Source organism: Hemiscyllium ocellatum, chromosome 33 (assembly GCF_020745735.1).
Source record: "Hemiscyllium ocellatum isolate sHemOce1 chromosome 33, sHemOce1.pat.X.cur, whole genome shotgun sequence".
In the NCBI taxonomy this organism is placed as follows: domain Eukaryota; kingdom Metazoa; phylum Chordata; class Chondrichthyes; order Orectolobiformes; family Hemiscylliidae; genus Hemiscyllium; species Hemiscyllium ocellatum.
In genome coordinates, this window is record NC_083433.1 from 10,949,953 (window position 1) to 10,969,641 (window position 19,689).

Sequence of the window (19,689 nt, forward strand, 5' to 3'; positions counted from 1 at the left end):
TAACGGCTGTCTGGTGGTGTTTTTGAAGTCGCGGGGTAAGTCCAGTTCGTGGTTTTTTTCAAACAGCTAAAAGTTTTAAAGTTTTTTTAAGCGCCTAGCGGACCCGGAAGCTGGTGCCGCGCTAGGTTACCTGGGTAGGGTTTTTTTCTTATATAAGCGCGCAAGGGAGGAACCCGAGGCACTACAGGGGTAGAGCCTCCCACCCGCCCTCCTCCTCTAACCTAATAATAAGACCCGTTGTGGCAAGCAGGTAAGTGCTGCATTTTGCTTGTTTGTTTCTTTAGATTTAGTTTTAAAGCTTACTTTTTAGAGGGATGGCAGTGCAATGTTCCTCTTGCAACATGTACGAGGTGAGGGAAGCCATTAGCATCCCTGCTGATTACACTTGCAAGAAGTGCATCCATCTCCAGCTCCTCCAAGACCGTGTTAGGGAACTGGAGCTGGAGTTGGATGAACTGCGGATCATTCGGGAGGTAGAGGTGGTCATAGATCAGAGCTTTAGGGAAGTAGTTACACCGAAAGTTATAGACAGATGGGTGACAGTGAGGGGGAGTGGGAGGAACCAGCCAGTGCAGGGACCCCCTGCGGTCATTCCCCTCAAGAACAAGTATACCGTTTTGGATACTTGTGGGGGGATGACTTATCAGGGGTAAGCAACGAGGTTCAGGCCTCTGGCACGGAGCCTGGCCCCATTGCTCAGAAGGGAAGGGTGGAGAAAGTTAGAGCGATAGTTCTTGGGGACTCAATAGTGAGGGGTACAGATAGGCGGTTTTGTGGGGATGACAGAGACTCATGATTGGTATGTTGCCTCCCAGGTGCAAGGGTACGTGATGTCTCTGATCGTGTTTTCCGGGTCCTTAAGGGGGAGGGGGAGCAGCCCCAGATCGTGGTCCACGTTGGCACCAACGACATAGGTAAGAAGAGGGGTGAGGATGTCAGGCAGGCTTTCAGGGAGCTAGGTTGGAAGCTCAGAGCTAGAACGAACAGAGTTGTTGTCTCTGGTTTGTTACCCTTGCCACGTGATAGAGAGTCGAGGAATAGGGAGAGAGAGCAGTTAAATGCGTGGCTACAGGCATGGTGCAGGAGGGAGGGATTCCGGTTTCTGGACAACTGGGGTTCTTTCTGGGGAAGGTGGGACCTCTATAAACAGGATGGTCTACACCTGAACCTGAGGGGCACCAGTATCCTTGGGGGGAGGTTTGCTTGTGCTCTTTGGGAGGGTTTAAACTAACTCTGCAGGGGCATGGGAACCTGGACTGTAGCTTCAGGGTACAGGACCTTGAGTGTAGGGAGGTTAGGAACAAGGCATCGATTTCGAAGGAGGGTGCCTGTAAACAGAAAGGTGGCTTGAAGTGTGTATACTTCAATGCCAGAAGTATAAGAAATAAGGTAGGTGAACTTGCAGCATGGGTTTGTACCTGGGACTTCGATGTTGTGGCCATTACAGAGACGTGGGTAGAACAGGGGCAGGAATGGCTGTTGCAGGTTCCAGGGTTTAAATGTTTTAGTAGGGTCAGACATGGGGGTAAAAGAGGGGGAGGTGTGGCATTGCTTGTCAAGGATAGCATTACAGTGGTGGAAAGGACGATGGAGGAAGACTTGCCATATGAGGTAGTTTGGGCTGAGGTTAGAAATAGGAAAGGTGAGGTCACCCTGTTAGGTGTTTTCTACAGGCCTCCCAATAGTCCGAGAGAAGTAGAGGATAGTATTGCGAGGATGATTCAGGAGAAGAGTGAAAGTAGCAGGGTGGTTGTTATGGGGGACTTTAACTTCCCAGATATTGACTGGGAAATCTATAGCTCGAGTTCGTTAGATGGGTTGGTGTTTGTCCAGTGTGTGCAGGAGGGTTTCCTGACACAATATGTAGACAGGCCAACAAGAGGTGAGGCTATACTGGATTTGGTTCTAGGTAATGAACCAGGCCAGGTGTTAGACTTGGAGGTAGGTGAGCACTTCGGGGACAGTGACCACAACTCGGTGACTTTTACTTTAGTGATGGAGAGGGATAAGTGTGCACTGCAGGGCAAGAGCTATAGCTGGGGACAGGGAAATTATGATGCGGTGAGGCATGAGTTAGGATGCGTGGATTGGAAAAACAGGCTTCAGGAGAAGAACACTAATGATATGTGGAGATTGTTCAAGGAACACCTATTGAGTGTCCTTGATAAGTATGTACCAGTCAGGCAGGGAGTAAAGGGTCTTATGAGGGAGCCGTGGTTTAATAGGGAATTGGAATCCCTTGTGAAAGGGAAGAGGGCGGCCTACGTAAGGATGAGGCGTGAAGGTTCAGTTGGTGCGATTGAGAGTTATAAGGTAGCCAGGAAGGATCTGAAGAGAGAGCTAAGAGCAGCGAGAAGGGGACATGAAAAGTCCTTAGTTGGTAGGATTAGGGAAAACCCTAAGGCTTTCTATAGGTATGTCAGGAATAAAAGGATGACTAGGTTAGGTATCGGTCCAGTCAAGGATAGTAGTGGGAAGTTGTGCGTGGAGGCGGAGGAAATTGGTGAGACACTAAATCAATACTTTTCGTCAGTATTCACTCAGGAACGGGACTCTGTTGCTGGTGTGAATATTGAGTCACAAGTGATTAGAATGGATGGCCTTGAAGTATGTAGGGAGGAGGTTTTGGGAATACTGGAAAGGATGAAAATAGATAAGTCTCCTGGGCCTGATGGCATTTACCCTAGGATCCTCTGGGAAGCTAGGGAGGAGATAGCAGAGCCATTGGCCTTGATTTTTATGTCGTCATTGTCAACGGGAATAGTACCAGAAGACTGGAGGATAGCGAATGTGGTCCCTTTGTTCAAGAAGGGGAGTAGGGACAGCCCGAGTAACTATAGGCCAGTGAGTCTCACTTCTGTTGTGGGCAAAGTCTTAGAGAGAATTGTAAGGGATAAGATTTATGAACATCTGGATAGGAATAATGTGATCAAGGATAGTCAGCATGGTTTTGTGAAGGGCAGGTCGTGCCTCACAAACCTTATTGAGTTCTTTGAGAAGGTGACTAAGGAGGTGGATGAGGGTAAAGCAGTAGATGTGGTATATATGGATTTTAGCAAGGCGTTCGATAAGGTAGGCTAATGCAAAAACTACGGAGGTATGGCATTGAGGGTGCATTAGAGGTTTGGATTAGGAATTGGCTGGCTGGAAGGAGACGGAGGGTAGTAGTTGATGGACTAGGTTTATCTTGGAGTGCAGTTACTAGCGGTGTACCACAGGGATCTGTTTTGGGGCCGTTGCTGTTTGTCATCTTTATAAATGATCTAGAGGAGGGGCTTGAAAGCTGGGTGAGCACGTTTGCGGATGACACAAAGGTCGGTGGAGTTGTGGACAGTGAAGAAGGATGTGGCAGGTTACAGCGGGATATAGATAAGTTGCAGAGCTGGGCAGAAAGGTGGCAGATGGAATTCAATGTAGCTAAGTGTGAAGTCATTCACTTTGGTAGGAGTAACAAGAAGATGGATTACTGGGCTAATGGTAGGCTACTTGGTAGTGTGGATGAGCAGAGGGATCTTGGTGTCCATGTACACAGATCTCTGAAAGTTGCCACCCAGGTAAATAGTGCTGTGAGGAAGGCATATGGTGTACTGGGCTTTATTGGTAGAGGAATTGAGTTCCGGAGTCCTGAGGTCATGTTGCAGTTGTATAAGACTCTGGTGCGGCCTCATCTGGAGTATTGTGTGCAGTTTTGGTCGCCATACTATAGGAAGGATGTGGAGGCATTGGAACGAGTGCAGAGGAGGTTTACCAGGATGTTGCCTGGCATGGTAGGAAGATCGTATGAGGAAAGGCTGAGGCACTTGGGCCTGTTCTCATTGGAGAAAAGAAGGTTCAGGGGAGATTTGATAGAGGTGTATAAGATGATTAGGGGTTTAGATAGGGTAGACACTGAGAACCTTTTACCGCTAATGGAGTCAGCTGTTACTAAGGGACACAGCTTTAAATTAAGGGGTGGTAGGTATAGGACAGATGTTAGGGGTAGATTCTTTACGCAGCGGGTTGTGAGTTCATGGAATGCCCTGCCAGTAGCAGTGGTGAACTCTCCCTCTTTATGGTCATTTAAGCAGGCATTGGATAGGCATATGGAAGTTATTGGGCTAGTGTAGGTTAGGTAGGATTTGGTCGGCGCAACATCGAGGGCCGAAGGGCCTGTACTGCGCTGTATTTTTCTATGTTAACACCCCTGGTCCTCACCTTCCACCCCACCAACATCCATATACATTGTATCAACCTTCGCACCACCAGAGATATAATTCCCTCCCCACCCTATCCGCTTTCTGTAAAGACTGTTCTCTCCACAATTACCTCGTCAGGTTCATGCTCCCCAACAACCCAAACATTCCTCCCGGCACCTTCCCCTGTCACCACAGGAATTACAAAACCTGCACCCACATCTCTCCGTCCAAGGCTCCAAAGGAGCCTTCCACATCCATCAAAGTTTTTTTACCTGCGCTTCTACACACGTCGTTTACTGTATCCATTGCTCCCAATGCAGTCCCCTCTCCATTTGGGAGACTGGACGCCTACTCTCAGAGCGCTTCAGAGAATATTTTTGGGACACCTGCAATACCCAACCCCACTGCCCTGTGGCCAAATACTTCAGCTCCTCCTCCCACTCCACTGAGGACATGCAGGTCCTGGACCTCCTCCATTGCCACTCCCTTACCACCTAAGGCCTGGAGGAAGAATGCCTCATCTTCTGCCTTGGGATCGTCCAACCCCATGGCATCAATGTAGATTTCACCAGTTTCCTCATTTCCCCCCCCCCCCCCCCCCCATCTTATTCCAATTTCAGCTCGGCACTGCCCATATGGCCTGTCCTATTTATCCATCTTCCTTCCCACCTATCCACTCCACCCTCTCCTCTGACCTATCACCTTTACCCCCCACCTCCATCCACCTACTACACTCTCAAGCTACCTTCTCTCCCCCACCCCAATCCCTCCCATTTATCTCTCCACCCCCGAGGCTCCCAGCCTCATTCCTGATGAAGGGCGTTTGCCCGAAATGTCAATTTTCCTGTTCTTTGGAAGCTGCCTCACCTGCTGTGCTTTTCCACCACCACACTCGTGACTCAAATCTCCAGCATCAGCAGTCCTCACTTTCGCCAAATCTACATTCCTGCCTAACCCGGATACTTGTTTGCTACCTTGTTTAACAGGAACCTGTTAATATTCAAAGAACATAGCATTCTCCTGGAGTATTTCCTCAGATTCTGTACATAAATCCCACCTCAGCGCTGAATCCACATCCCTCCTGAGGCTGATGCTGGAACTTCTCACAACTCCCCTCGAGACCAGTGCCCATGATCAAATCTTCCTGTCCCAAGCAACAATTTCCCCTCTATTCCTGAGAAATCCTCAGACACTACCAGCTTCTGATGGTTAATTTAATTAACCTGTTCAGACAGGGTATGAGATACATCTGGAACAGGTGATACTTGAACCTCTTGATCCTGAAGGAGGGACGCTACCTCTGTGCCAGTATTTAACACAATGTCCTGTTTGCAATCTGAAGTACAAGATGTGGCTGAATTATTCTTCAGGCCAAAGGTCACAGAATTACGGATTTGTTACAGTGCAGAGGAAGACCATTCAGCCCAACTGTGTCTGTACTGGACTTTTAAATGAACAATTCACTTCATACCACTTTCCTGCCTTCTCCTTGTAACCCTGGAAGTGCTTTCTTTCCTAAAAGCAGTCCAATTCCCTTTTGAATGTTTTGATTAAATTTGCCTTCACCATACTCTCTTCAGCAGCACATTCCACACCCTAATCACTTGCTGCAATAAAAGATTATTTCCCTCATCTCACCTTTTTGCTGCTTCTGTTAAACTTTTAAAACTGTGCCCTCATGTTCTCAGTCCTGTCATGAGTGAGAATATTTTGTCTTTTTCTACACTGGGTTGGAGCAAATATTTTAATTTTGTTTGTGGGAAGTTGACATTGTTAGTGAGAACAGCACTTACAATCCATGCCATACGGCCCTTGTATTTTTGCAGTCTGTGTGGTGAACCAGTTTTAGCACCTCAATTATCACTGTCTGTTACAGGCCATCAATGCACAGATCTAGGGTCACCAATTTGCTGGTTCAAATTATATTCCTCCCCCTTGAGGGCTGTTGTGGCACAGTGGTAAGCACTGAGCCAGAAGATCTGGGTTCAAACCCCATCTGCTCCAGGGATGTGTCTTGTGAACAGGTTGATTAAAATATCTGAAATTATAGAAGGTTTACAGCACTGCTGAAGGTCACCAGGCCCTGCAGTGCCTGCTCTGGCTGAGAAATAAGCTACTCAACTTTCCAGCATTTGGTCTGTGGTTATGACACTCCAGGTACAGATCCAGACTTATTCCACTCATATGAAATGTGGATTCATCCCCTTATGGGCTCTTGTGGCAGTGGTAGTAGCTGTATGTCTGGACCAGAAGGCCCAAATTCAAGTCCCAACTGCTCTAGACGATGTAATAATGTCTTTGAAAATCAGTCTATTTTTAAAAATGTCTAGGTTCTTCCCCTTTTAACACAATGACAGCACAGGCCTGGAGCAAATGGGGTAGGACCCTAACGTTGGAACCATTTCAGAACAATTCCTGAAGAAGGGCTTATGCCTGAAACGTCAATTCTCTGCTCCTCGGATGCTGCCTGGCTTGCTGTGTTTTTCCAGCATGACATTTTTCAACCATTTCTATGCCTTGGTACTGAACAGATTAGGAGTGGAATGACTCTGCATTGCTGTGTCAACAACTGAATGAGAAGTTCACTTGCTATCTGAACAAAGATAGACAACAGGCTCCTGAAACTATCGGGGCCAGTAGGAAATCCTCCTGCAATGACAGAGCCACAGCCCCATGGTTTCAGACAGGAGCGATCAAGGCAGATGAAAGGACCTCAGGGTATAGCTGTCCTCTGAACTGCAGGTAGAAAAAATTGACAATAGTAAAGGCCAAAAGCTGCCGGCTCAGGATTGTAGCTGCCTGAATCCCCTGGCTGGCGTTCACTGAGTTTTATTTCTGTGTTGACTTCAGTTGGCAAATGAGAGGCATCTTATTGATTACTCCAACTTGGTATGTGGTGCTTGTTGTTTTACCTTAACCTGGCTATTTTTAAAATAACTTAAGTGCAGGATTGGGGCAGCACAGGGTTCATGAGCCCCCCACCCCACAGAGCTTCAAAAATCTGATGTCATGAGTTCAAACCAAAGATCGTCAGTGTAGAACAACATGCTAACTACCAGACTGAAGGCTAGAATATCTTCACGTTTTAATCATAAGTCTCTTTCAGGGTTCCCAATTCTCCGCCTATCCATGTAGCAATGGACAGCAAAGTTCAGTTACAAGAAGCCAGCACCAAAAGAATTGGCTTGCTTATATTCAGTGCTAGGGAATGTATGTCCAATTGATGAATGTACAAAAGTTACAATTACTCTTATCTCACATCCCATCCCAATCGTGCAGTGACGCAATTAGTGACATTAAGGGGAATGAATGCTGTGGCTGTAGATTTTCTCAGGATTTTACCGCACCCACTGTTGATTTATAACAGTCATGCCTTTCTATAGCACTTCTTACAATCTTAGGATCCCAAAGCCAGTGTTCTAATGTCAGAAAAGCTTATTTGTACAGAGCTACATCCCATGTTATGGTACAAACACAGGATGCTGGCAAAACTGAACAGGTCAGGCAGCATGTGTTTTTTTTTAATACTTTTGACAAAAGCCCATTTCTAAAACATTTTCAGTTCTTGAGGCACACTGGACTGTATACAGCTGTTTTCTTTTTCTACAGATGTTACCAGACTGTGTGTTTGATTCCGATTTCTAGCATCCTTAGTATTTTGCTTTTATTCCCATGTTGTGATTAGAGAATAATCTGTTTGTCATATTTTGAAGGATGGGTGAATATTAGAGTCATAAAGTTTATACGGTCTATGGAGATATACGGCAGAGAAACAGACCCTTTGGTTCAACTCGTCCAATAAATCTAGTCCCATTTCCAGCATTTGGCTCATATTCCTCTAAAATCTTCCTATTCATATACATATCCAGATGCCTTTTGAATGTTGTAATTGCATCAGCCTCCACCAGTTCCTCTGGCAGCTCATTCCACACAGCAGCACCCTCTGTGTGAAAAAGTTGCCCTTTAAGTCCCTTTTATATCTTTCCCCTCTGACCTTTGAAGCTATGTTTCTAATTCTGGACTCCCCCACCCGGTGAAAAGACTTTGCCCTAGCCATGCCTCCCGTGATTTTATAAACCTGTATCAGGTCACCCCTCAGCCTCCGACGCTCCAGGGAAAACAGCTCCAGCCTATTCAGCCTCTCCCTAGAGCTCAAACCCTCCAACTCTGGCAACATCCGGATAAATCGTTTCTGCACCCTTTCAACTTTCTCAGCATCTTTCTAGGGAGCCCAGAATTACATGCAGTATTCCAAAAGTGGCCTAACCAATGTCCTGTACAGCCGCAACATGACCTCCCAACTCCTATACTCAATGCACTGACCAATATTGCAAAACATACCAAAAGTCGTCTCCACAATCCCACCCATCTGCGACTCCACTTTGAGGGAACTATGAACCGACACTCCAAGGTCTCTTTACTCAGTAACACTGCCCAGGACCTTACTATTAAGTGTATAAGTCCTGCTCTGATTTGCCTTTCGAAAAGGCAGCACCTCACATTTATCTAAATTAAACTCTATCTGCCACTCCTTGGCCCATTGGCTCATCTGAGTAAGATCCTGTTGTAATCTGTGGTAACCTTCTTCTCTGGCCACTACACTTCCAATTTTGGTGTCAACTGCAAACTTACTAACCATACCTCCTATGAGCACATCCAAATCATTTATATTAATGACAAAAAACAGTGGACCCAGCACTGATCCTTGTGGCACACCACTGGTCACGGACCTCTGGTCTGAAAAGCAACTCTCCACCACCAACACTGTCTGTCGTCTTCCTTCAATCCAGTTCTGCATCCAAATAGCAAGTTGTCTCTGTATTCTGTGTGATCTAACCTGTGTGATGATCATTGTTGATACCTTACCGAAGTCCATGTAGTTCACGTCTACTGCTCTGCACTCTTCAATCCTTTATTACTTCTTCAAAAAAACTCAAATCAAGCTCATGAGACATAATTTCCCATGCACAAAACCATGTTTATTATCCCTAATTAGCTAGGATAATTACCTGCTTTTGTTCTGAAATAGCATCCAAGGATATTTTACCTCTACCTGAGTTGAGACCCTGTTTGTCCCCTCAACATTTCATGTACCTCCAACAGTATAGCCCTTCCTCATTGTTATACTGGTAACAGCACAACAATGCTGTTGAAGAAAGAAAGGCATAGACTGGGAGGGCAAGGGACAGGGAGAGAGGACTATGAGACAATGCGGCAAGTGAGTGTCTGCCTTTCTTTCTCCTCCGTCCACTCATTTCCTGTCCTCTCCTCTCCACACTCTCCCACATCAAGGTTAAGCAACGCTACACAAAGACGATAGAAGACTTAAACAAGTACAATCCAAAATACATGGAGGAGATGGAGATGGTCTTTGACCAGAGCCAGCAGCTGGAGCAGAAACGCATAATATTTCTCAAACAGATCTTCTTGTCCATACACCGGCACCTTGATGTCACCAATAATGAAAGGTAAGGTTAAAGGTACATTGCAATCCACCAAATTGTCTTTACCATAAGTTGGTGGTACAAGGGCTAAGGATTACAGATTTATGTAAGAATTAACCTTCTTACACACTGTGTGGTAATGACATGGAACTCCTGACTGAGAGTGTAGTGGAAATGTTGATCAGTGATTTCAAAAGGAAACTGGATGAGCATTTGTGAGAAATAAATTTGCAGGACTACAAGGGTAGTGAGAGAATTGGGCTGACTTTAGAGGAGTTGACTTACTTCCTTCTCTGCCTAACGATTCTATGTATGACCAGCAATAAGTTGGTGGCTAATTGAATGATGTAAGTAAGTATTTTGTGAGGTGAGTAGTTAAAGGTTTCACCCAATGAGATACAAAATTAACACAGACTAAGTTTGATTCCCTTGAATGTTGAGATAATTTCTCAAGGAGATCAAGTGTTTGGGGGCCTTTGGTTTCTTTTTCCATTCCTGACTAGTTAACAGTGACTTTGACTAGCAAGAACATGTACAGATTAGGGTCAGACATCATTATCAAATACACAGTGACATCTTCTCCCCAACCCACAAGTGGACAATGGTCACTTAGATGTGGTGCTGTGGAATAATTAGCAGTGTGAACCTCGGCAAGTGTCAGACTCAGAAAACTAGATGCGTATAAATAATTTTTAGTACCTTTCCATCTCAAAAGACAAACATAAACATAATCCAGTTTTTTAGTTATGAACCAATTGCCTATTCTCTTGCATAATTACTGAAATTTCCATCTAATAAAATGCATGACGATTTTATAGCTTAACATTTGAAATGATTGAGAATTATTTTTCCATCTATGTATATATTCCCAGTTACTGCAATCAATGATGAGCCAATTAGGGTGCTTTAAAAATGTGATCCAGATGATATCTGAACATCTATGAAGTTTGAGATCGAAACAAGAATTAAGAGTAGGCCATTCAGCCCTTCAAGTCTGCTTCACCATTCAATAAGGTCATGGTTGATCTGATCCTATGCTTAACTCCACGTTCTCACTGGCCCTCCCCAACTCTATAACTGTAGGTTTTCTTGTAGATCAACAATCCGCCTATGAAAGAGGCAAGCTATTTGAATTGAGAAAAAGTGAAAGAGAGCTTGGAAATACAGAGTTGAAGTTGAATGAAGGAGGTTTTGATTAACTTCACTGTACAGAATAGCTAAGAGGTTGGAAGTGGAGATAGAATTGGTGGAACTGTTGGGGTTAAACCCTCAGAGTGGATTGGAAATCAGTTTTGTGGGAAATGAACAATTTTATGGGTTGAATAGGACTTTCTCGTTCCATGCTGGTGATGTTCTTCACTACTCCAAACTTCAACAGATGTTGTTGCCAGGACAAATTTTCCTTTTTATTATATAAACCAGCATTTATTGCTCATCCCTGATTACTCTTAGGTGATGGTGAATCACTTTCTTGAATCATTGTAGTCTATGTGGTGTGGGTAAATCCATAGTTCCGTTATGGAGTTTCAGGATTTTGACCCAATGACAGTGAAGGAATATAGTTCCATGTCTGGATGGTGTGTAGCTTGATGGGAAACTTTTCAAGTGGTGGTGCTTCCACACATCTCGATCCTTCAGGTGGTAAAGGTCACAGGTTTGGAAAGTGCTATCAAAGGAGGCTGGGCAAGCTGTTGCACAGTCTTGTTGGTAGTTAACACTTGTTACCATTATGTACTCTTGATGAATGGAGTGAATGCTCAAGGTGGAGGATAAAGTGCCAGTTAGACATTTGGATAGTGTCAAGCTGCTCGGGTGTTGTTGCACTGCACCTCTTCTGCCAACCACAAATATTCCATTACCGTCCTAACTTGTGCCTCATAGATGGATGAGCTTTGGAGAGTCAGGACCTTAATTAGTTAGCACAGAATTCCCAGCCTCTGAGCTGCTCTTGTGGACAGTTTTTTTTTACAGGGCTGGTGTAGTTCAGTTTCTGATCAGTGATAATCCCTCCAGGATGTTGATATTGTGGGATTAATTGATGATGATGATGATGTTAAATATCAAGGAAAATGGTTAGATTCCCTCTTGTTGGAGATGGTCATTGACTGGCAAGTACTTGGCACTTGTCATCCCAAATCTGAATGTTGTTTTGCTTGGAATAGAGGCAGCTGAGGAGTGACTTGGAATCAGAGATGTACAGCACAGAAATAGATCCTTTGGTCCAAGTTGACCAGACCAATCAGTATCCTAAATTAATCTGGTCCCATATGTCAGCATTTGACCCATATCCCTCAACACTTGCTATTCATATATCCATCCAGATACTTCTTAAATGTTATAATTGTACAAACCTCCACCAGTTCCTCTGGCAGCTCATTCCATACTTGCACCACCCTCCGAAAAGGTTGCCTCTTCAAACCCTTTTAAATCTTGCCCTCACACCTTAAACTGATGCCTTATAGTTTTGGACTTGCCTACTCTGGGGGAAAAGACCATCTCTGTTCACCCTATCCATGTCCTTCATGACTTTATAAACTTCTATAAGGTCACCCTGCAGCCTCTGACCCTCCAGGAAAATAGCCCCAGCCTTCCTGTGTACAAAAGTCTACTTGAAGAACTATGCCTTGCAGGAAGGTGAGATCAGAGTGGACTGAAGAATCTCTCTTAAATGTTATTAATTTTCTACAGATGGATTTGGGGTGGCACCAGGGTCCCAGGTTCGATTCCAGCCTTGGGTGACTGTGTGGAATATTCTCCCTGTGTCTGTATGGGTTTCCTCCCACAGTCCAAAAGTGTGCTGGTCCGGTGAATAAGCCATATTAAATTGCCCATAGTGTTGGGTGCATTAGTCAGAGGGGAATGGGTGGGTTACTCTTCCGCCCAACAAGAGCACATCGACCCTCTGAAGGGCCTGTTTCTACACTGCAGGGAATCTAATTTAAAATTCTGTTATGTCTCACTGGAGTTGGGCACTGTAAATCAAGTCTCACCTTTCCTAGCATCATCACAGAAGTTAAATATTCATGCAAGTACAAACAAACTCAAATTTATTTGTCAGTCATTTAGACCAGCTTAAGAAAGTATGGGCCAGGTTTCTGTACACAAAAACTGCTATTACTTTTAGAAGACGGTTTATTTGTATCTCCTAACACACACAATGGAAAAGGTGGGGGAGGCAGTTCAACAGACCCTGATTACTGGGTTTGCAGAGATGAGCCTTGGGAAGATTTGCTGTTGGTCAACCTCTTTTCTCCAAGCACCTTTACTTGCCTGAGGCACAGACTGACTGCTCCAGAATTTACAGTATCTCTGACTTATTGGTTAAAAGCAATAATTTGCAAGCAACTACCTTCCTTTCGGGTAAAATCTTTTTAAAAACTGCAGAGAGAAGGACAGCACCTTCCTTTCAGGAGGTCCAATGATTCTGATTAATTGGTCCAACCCACAAGTTGTTAAACTACCTGAATGTCAATCATATAGTTTATTTTTCATTGGTCTGTGGAGTGATGACCATTGTTAGTCAGCTATTTGTTGCTGGCCAAATTCTTTTGTACACTCCCTGGCTTCGGTTCATCTGTAATAACCTTTCCCACTGACTGAACAAATAGCAGTGAAAACAGCAATGACTACAACTGCTGGTGTCTTGTATTTGAAAAGGCCCAGTAATCCTTTCCACAATACTTGGTTTTTAAAAGTTGCCTTTTTCCAATTTTATCCATAATCTAAGATACTGAAAAATAAAATGACAGTTTTTACAGTTATGATGCTCAATTAAAATTGTTCACTATCTATGGACAAGGGTTAGCTTTCATATAGTTCCAGGCTTCCATTTCAGCCTTTGCTACCAGAGTGGTAGGAATTTTAATTCTCTGATCATTGCCCAGTTAGCGTGATGTTAGCAAGTTTAACAAAAAGACTGCTAGAGAAACGCAGTGTCTGTTATGGGAGAAAGAGGTAACATTGAGTCTACTCTCTGGTGGGGAGTGGAATAAACATGGAGTCAGAGTCCAGAGAGGAAGAAAAATGGGTTAGGTGAATAGAGAGTTGATGATATACTGAGAGAGGGGGAAAGAGATAAATGCTAGTTAGGGTACTAACGAGAAGTGAGTAGTTGACCTTTGCAGTACTCTAGTAGATCAGATTCCCATTTTTTTTTGTGGCTAAACAGTAGTAACTTTACAAAATGTAAATACAGTATATTTTGTCTGAACAAACAATTGCCATGGGGGAAGAGGAGAACAAACTGGCCAGGACACTAGACAGAACTCTTGCTTGTTTTCAAAATAGTACTTAATTTCCATTCATGCAGCCTGGAGGCCAGACTGACATTCTGTTTATTGATAAACAGAAAATAAATTGTAAACAAAAATCCAAATAAATACAAATGCTGGAAATCAGAAACAAAAACAAATTGATGTAATAATTCAACAGGTCAGGCAGCATCTGTGGAGGGAAAGTAGAGTTTATGTTTCAGTCCAGTGACTCTGCTATCAGAAGTGATAGCAGCAAGGAAAATTTGGTACATTATGTACAGCATGGAAACAGACCCTCCGGTCCAACCTGTCCATGCCACCCAGATATCCCAACCCAATCTCGTCCCACCTGCCAGCACCCGGCCCATATCCCTCCAAACCCTTCCTATTCATATACCCATTCAAATGCCTCTTAAATGTTGCAATTGTACCAGCCTTCACCACATCCTCTGGCAGCTCATTTCATACACGTACCACCCTCTGCGTTAAAAAGTTGCCCCTTCGGTCTCTTTTATATCTTTCCCTTCTTACCCTAAACCTATGCCCTCTCGTTCTGGACTCCCCGACCCCAGGGAAAAAGACTTTGTCTATTTACCCTATCCATGCCTCTCATAATTTTGTAAACCTCAGCCTCCGACGTCCAGGGAAAACAGCCCCAGCTTGTTCAGCCTCTCCCTATAGCTCAAATCCTCCAACCCTGGCAACAACCTTGTAAATCTTTTCTGAACCCTTTCAAGTTTCATAACATCTTTCTGATAGGAAGGAGACCAGAATTGCATGCAATATTCCATCAGTGGCTTAATCAATGTCCTGTACAGCCGCAACATGACCTCCCAAGTCCTGTACTCAATACTCTGACCAATAAAGGAAAGCATACCAAACGCCTTCTTCACAATCCTACCTACCTGCAACTCCACTTTCAAGGAGCTATGAACCTGCACTCCAAGGTCTCTTTGTTCAGCAACACTCCCTAGGACCTTATCCTTAAGCGTGTAAGTCATGCTATGATTTTCTTTCCCACAATGCAGCACCTCGTATTTATCTGAATTAAACTCCATCTGCCACTTCTCATTGGCCCATCTGGTCCAGATCCTGTTGTAATCTGAGGTAACCTTCTTCGCTGTACATCTCTGACTCTATGATATACTGAAGGTGGAGCCCAGACAGACAACAGTGATTGGGCAGACGAAGGAATAGGTAAATGTCAGCCTGGCAGAATCAATGCTGCTGCTAATGGCAACCATTGGCTGGGGTAAAACAAAGTCCAAGTTATGATGAGACCTGGTGAATGAGTGAGTGAGGGGGGCTTGTGAAATGTCCACCTTTCATCCTCAACTGAAAATTCCCCACCACCATTGTTGACAGGGCTCTCAGCATTTCTGACCCATCTCCCACATTTCTGCCCTCACTCCTTCTCTTCCTTCCCATACTACTAGCATCCACCTTCGAAGGATAATGAGCTGCCATTTTCACCACCTTTGGGATGCTATCACCAGATACAAATTTACCCTTCCTTTCCTCATTAGCTTTCTGCAGGGACTGTTCCCTCCAGGACACCTTGGTCCACTCTGAATACCACCACAGCACCTTCCCATGCAACAGCAACTTCCTCCCTCCTCACTATCCAAGTGCCCAAACACAGGTGAAGCAGCGATTTACGTGCACTTTACTCAATCAACTCTGCTGTATTTGCTGTTCACAATATGCTCGCAGACTGGCTAACTGAATAGCAGAACACCTATGCTCTGTCTACAACAATGACCTTAAGCTTCCTGTTGTCTGCCACTTGAACACACCACCCTGTTCCCTGGCCAACATCTATCTCAAACCTATTGCAGTGTTCCAAATAAGTTCAGCATTACTGGATGAACAGTATCTCATTTTCTGCTGGGGTTCCTGCAGCATTCAGGACTCAATTAAGTAGAGTGATTTTCAGGCCTGAGCACCTTCTCTCATGTCCTTACCCTACCCCACACACTACACCTTGTCATCACATGGGCTACCACCACAAACAACCCATTGTCAGCCTCTAATAGTCCCCATTAGCAGCTATTGGTTCTCCCAGGCTGATCTTTATCCACTCCCTTGTCTGCCCAATCACTGGTCTCTTTCTCTGGGCATCATACACCACCCCATCTTAAGCACATTTCCTACTGGCAACCAGCTCTGTAGGAATGTTAACTTGGCTTTGTCTCTACAGGTGGTGCCAGACCTGCTGAGCTTTTCCAGCAATTTGTTTCCCTTTATGAATAAATTGTGGAACTTTGATTTCTCTCTTAACTGACCCGAGACAGGTTTGCTAACACCACAATGGTTCAGCCAGGACACAGCCATCTCTACTTAAAAGAGGGATGATGCTGATGGGTTGTGCCATTGCGTTTTGTGAATCTTGAGAAACCGCTGGAACCATAATGGGTAGTGGTGGTGTAGTAGTAAGGTCACTGAACTGGTAATCCATGACGCAAGGTCAGTGTTCTAGTGTCATGGGCTCAAATCCCACTGTTGCAGGAGGCAAGGTTTGAATTGAATTAGATAAAAATCTGAATTTAAGTGATTAACCTAATTTTTTATCCTAAACCATTGGTGATTAACATAAAATGATCTAGTTCACAATATCCTTTTAGAGAGGGAAACCCGCCATCCTTACCTGGTCTGACCTACTGACTCCAGTCCCACACAGTGATTGACTCTTAACTACCCTCTGGGAGGGTAATAAATGCTTCCCTACCTAGCAATGGTCATCCTGTGAACAAGTGTATAAAAGAAAGCTGGGAAAGTTTCCCCTTGGGGACATATGAAGTGTAAGTGAGTAGCAGTTACCTGAGTTAACTAGATTTAAAAATTGCTTCTACATACAGTGTGCAGATCACTGAAAAGCTCACACCTACATACATTCCTCACCTTCATAGTCTGCCTTTCAAGGGCAGTATGGGGTAAATGGCATAGAACTTTTTTGATACATTTCCATTTCCCCAACTCTCTCTCCAGCTTCCGGTCTATATTTAAAGACCTACACCAGACTGTACTCTCAGTAAATGAGCAGAATGATTTGAAATGGTGGCGTAACACACATGGTCCAGGGATGCCAACCAACTGGCCACATTTTGAGGTGAGTGCGGAATCATTTCACCTACTTAAATGAACCTGAAGCAAACTGTATAACCAAACCAACAACATTTCTCATTTTGTTTAAAACCAATGACAAATTGGAATTTTAATCCTCTAAAGGCATTCCAGGATTGGGGAGCTAAGTATTCAGGTACAATTAAAAAGTGATTTACATGTTTGCTTCCAATGCAGGAGGTTGTGAGTTTGCATACTTTTTGGGACACAGTACCAGAATCTAGACCAAGTGTAGTACTGAGTGAGTACTGAACTGTCAGAAGTTAAAATTCAATAAAAGTCCTGAGTATTCTCCAGACCTAGCCCTCGAACAACATCACAAAAACAGACCATCTGATTATTGTTCAGAGCTTGTTGTGTGCAAGCTGTCTGCCAATTTCCTAAATTACAAAAGTAACTGCATTTGAATTTTTACGAAATATCAAGAAGTTTGTATTTTTCAACATCATCTGTTGCATTTTTGTTTTTTTTTTGGAATATAATTGCACTGACATAAGTAACATAACCTCAACTTTAGATCAGCTTATTTCTCTCGCTTCTCAGTCAGAAGGCTGTAGGGTCAAGCTCCACTCCAGCACACGATCCAGGTGAACTTATGGTGCATTCCTAAGTGCAACATTGACATCTTTTCGGGTACAACATGAAATGGAGACCCTGTTCCCTTGGTCAAATGGATCCTGTGACACTGTGGAAAAAGGGAAATCTGCCCAACATTTGTTCAGTCAGTGACACGAATGTAGGAATAGAAGTAGGCCATTCAGCCTGTTCTAACATGAAATATGATTATGATTAAAGATGTCAATGCCTTTTACCACATTATCCCCACAAATCCTTTACACCGTTGATCAAAAACAAAAAAAAATCAATCTCTACTTATAAATATACTCAACTACCAAGTCTTCTACGCGTAGAGAATACCAAAGATTCAACACGCTTTGAGTTAAAAAAAAATTTCATCTTGGACCCAGTTTTTATTTTATAAAGGTAGTCTCCTGCTCTGGACTCAAAAGGGATAGGTAGCATTGACGCAGCTACCGTATTTCCCCTGGTTAAGTATTTTGTTGGGGTCAATGACATCACCTCTCATTTTTCCAAAACTCGAGAGAACACAAGCCCAATCACTGTTCATTGTACCATCTCGTCACTTTGGGAATAAGTCTGGTGAATCTTCCTTGCACTTCCTCTAAGGCGGCAATATCTTTCCCGAAAGAGAACCAGAAATAGCTGCAGAAACTGAACAGGTCTGGTAGCATCAGTAGCAGAGTCAGTGTCAATTTTCAGGTGAAGTGATCCTTCTTCAGAATCTCTTTACTGAGATGACAACAGAATGGCTACCACCACTACCCTATGAAACCATTATCTACACTTGTTATTAGATTGTTGAGGTAAGTTTGGACATGAAAGGCTCTAGGTAAATGTAATTTCTTTCTATCCTGGCGAGCACTGTCACAGCCTGTGAAAAATGAGTCACAAGGTAAAACAAAAGCTCCAGTCATGGCAAGGACACAGTAGGTAAAGTGAAATTGCTCCCGTCAGTGGGTGGATCAATTTCAGAAGATGCAAATAGAAAATGGTTGGAAAAAAGGACCACTGGCATCATGAGGAAAACCTTTTATGGAGCAATGGATTACAATCTGGAATTCAATTAAAGCATGATGGATACAGATTCAATCATAGGTTTTCAAAAAGCTGTTGGAGAAGCATGTGAAAGATAGATTTGCTAGGCTACAAGGAAAAGGCCAGGGAATAGCAGTAACTGAGCAGCTCTTACAGACAGAGGGAATGGCCTATTGAAATAACCTAGTGCTGAAGAAACTGAACAGGTAGGTCAGAATCTATAATGAGAGAAACGGTTATTGTTATAAGTCAAATGATGACTCTTAAGAACAGAAGGGCCTCTTGCTCAGCTGGGACAATTGAGAATCCGTCATTCTAGTTAAATGTTTATATTCACGTTTTAATATTAGAAGAGGCTTTAATTTTGAATTCCCTATTTTGGTGCCAGATTGTCAAGGAAAACGTGATAATTAATGAGATCATCTGATTTTAATCTGTTAAAAAAGACCAGGCTCACCCATGTTTACTAACAGCATCTAACAGACTTTTTGATTCCACAGGAATGGAGTCCAGAGAGAGAAAAGATTGCAGGCAAGCCAGGGAAAGGGAAGAAGGAAGGAGACAAGGTGGTTCTTCAAAGCTTAAGGTGATATCAGAGTTGTAATGTGTTACAGGTAGCACTTCCTCGTGCTAGGGAGTGACCTTCCAGTGTTCAATTTGACTCATTGCAGTGTACTTTCCTCTCTCTGCCAGTCTTTTTATCTGTGCGCTAACTATCCCTCAAAGAAAAAACTCCACACAGCTTGTACTCATGTGTAAGCAAGCAGGCGCTTCCACTGTAGGACATAGCCAGGTCTGACTCAGTCCTTAATCCTAGTTGGGGCTTCTGAACGTTGACTATTAGTAACATGACCCACGACTAAATCAACATCCAGGGGACAGATCATCTTTGTGGTCCTATTGCCCTTTACTGTCCAGTGATAACAGAAACTGAGGTTGTTCAGATACTGACTGATTTTTAATTTATTGAACCAATGTTTGATAATACCACCATTACCACTTGCATCACAATCACCAAACACATTTGAGATTGAAGGTCTCCTGAGGCATTTTGCTGTGTGCAAACATATTGCGCAT

At 43.8% G+C, this 19,689-nt stretch overlaps 1 protein-coding gene across 2 annotated transcripts in view; it reads left to right on the top strand.

Annotated features, from left to right (window-relative positions):
* Window positions 1-19,689, top strand: part of si:ch211-51c14.1 (protein kinase C and casein kinase substrate in neurons protein 1) — a 75,420-nt gene that overhangs the window by 47,331 nt on the left and 8,400 nt on the right. For both annotated transcript variants that reach the window (XM_060849294.1, XM_060849295.1), the window contains exons 6-8: window positions 9,468-9,643; window positions 16,861-16,981; window positions 19,113-19,198. In XM_060849294.1, coding sequence (XP_060705277.1) covers window positions 9,468-9,643; window positions 16,861-16,981; window positions 19,113-19,198 — 383 coding nt within the window. The remainder of the gene's footprint in view (window positions 1-9,467; window positions 9,644-16,860; window positions 16,982-19,112; window positions 19,199-19,689) is intronic.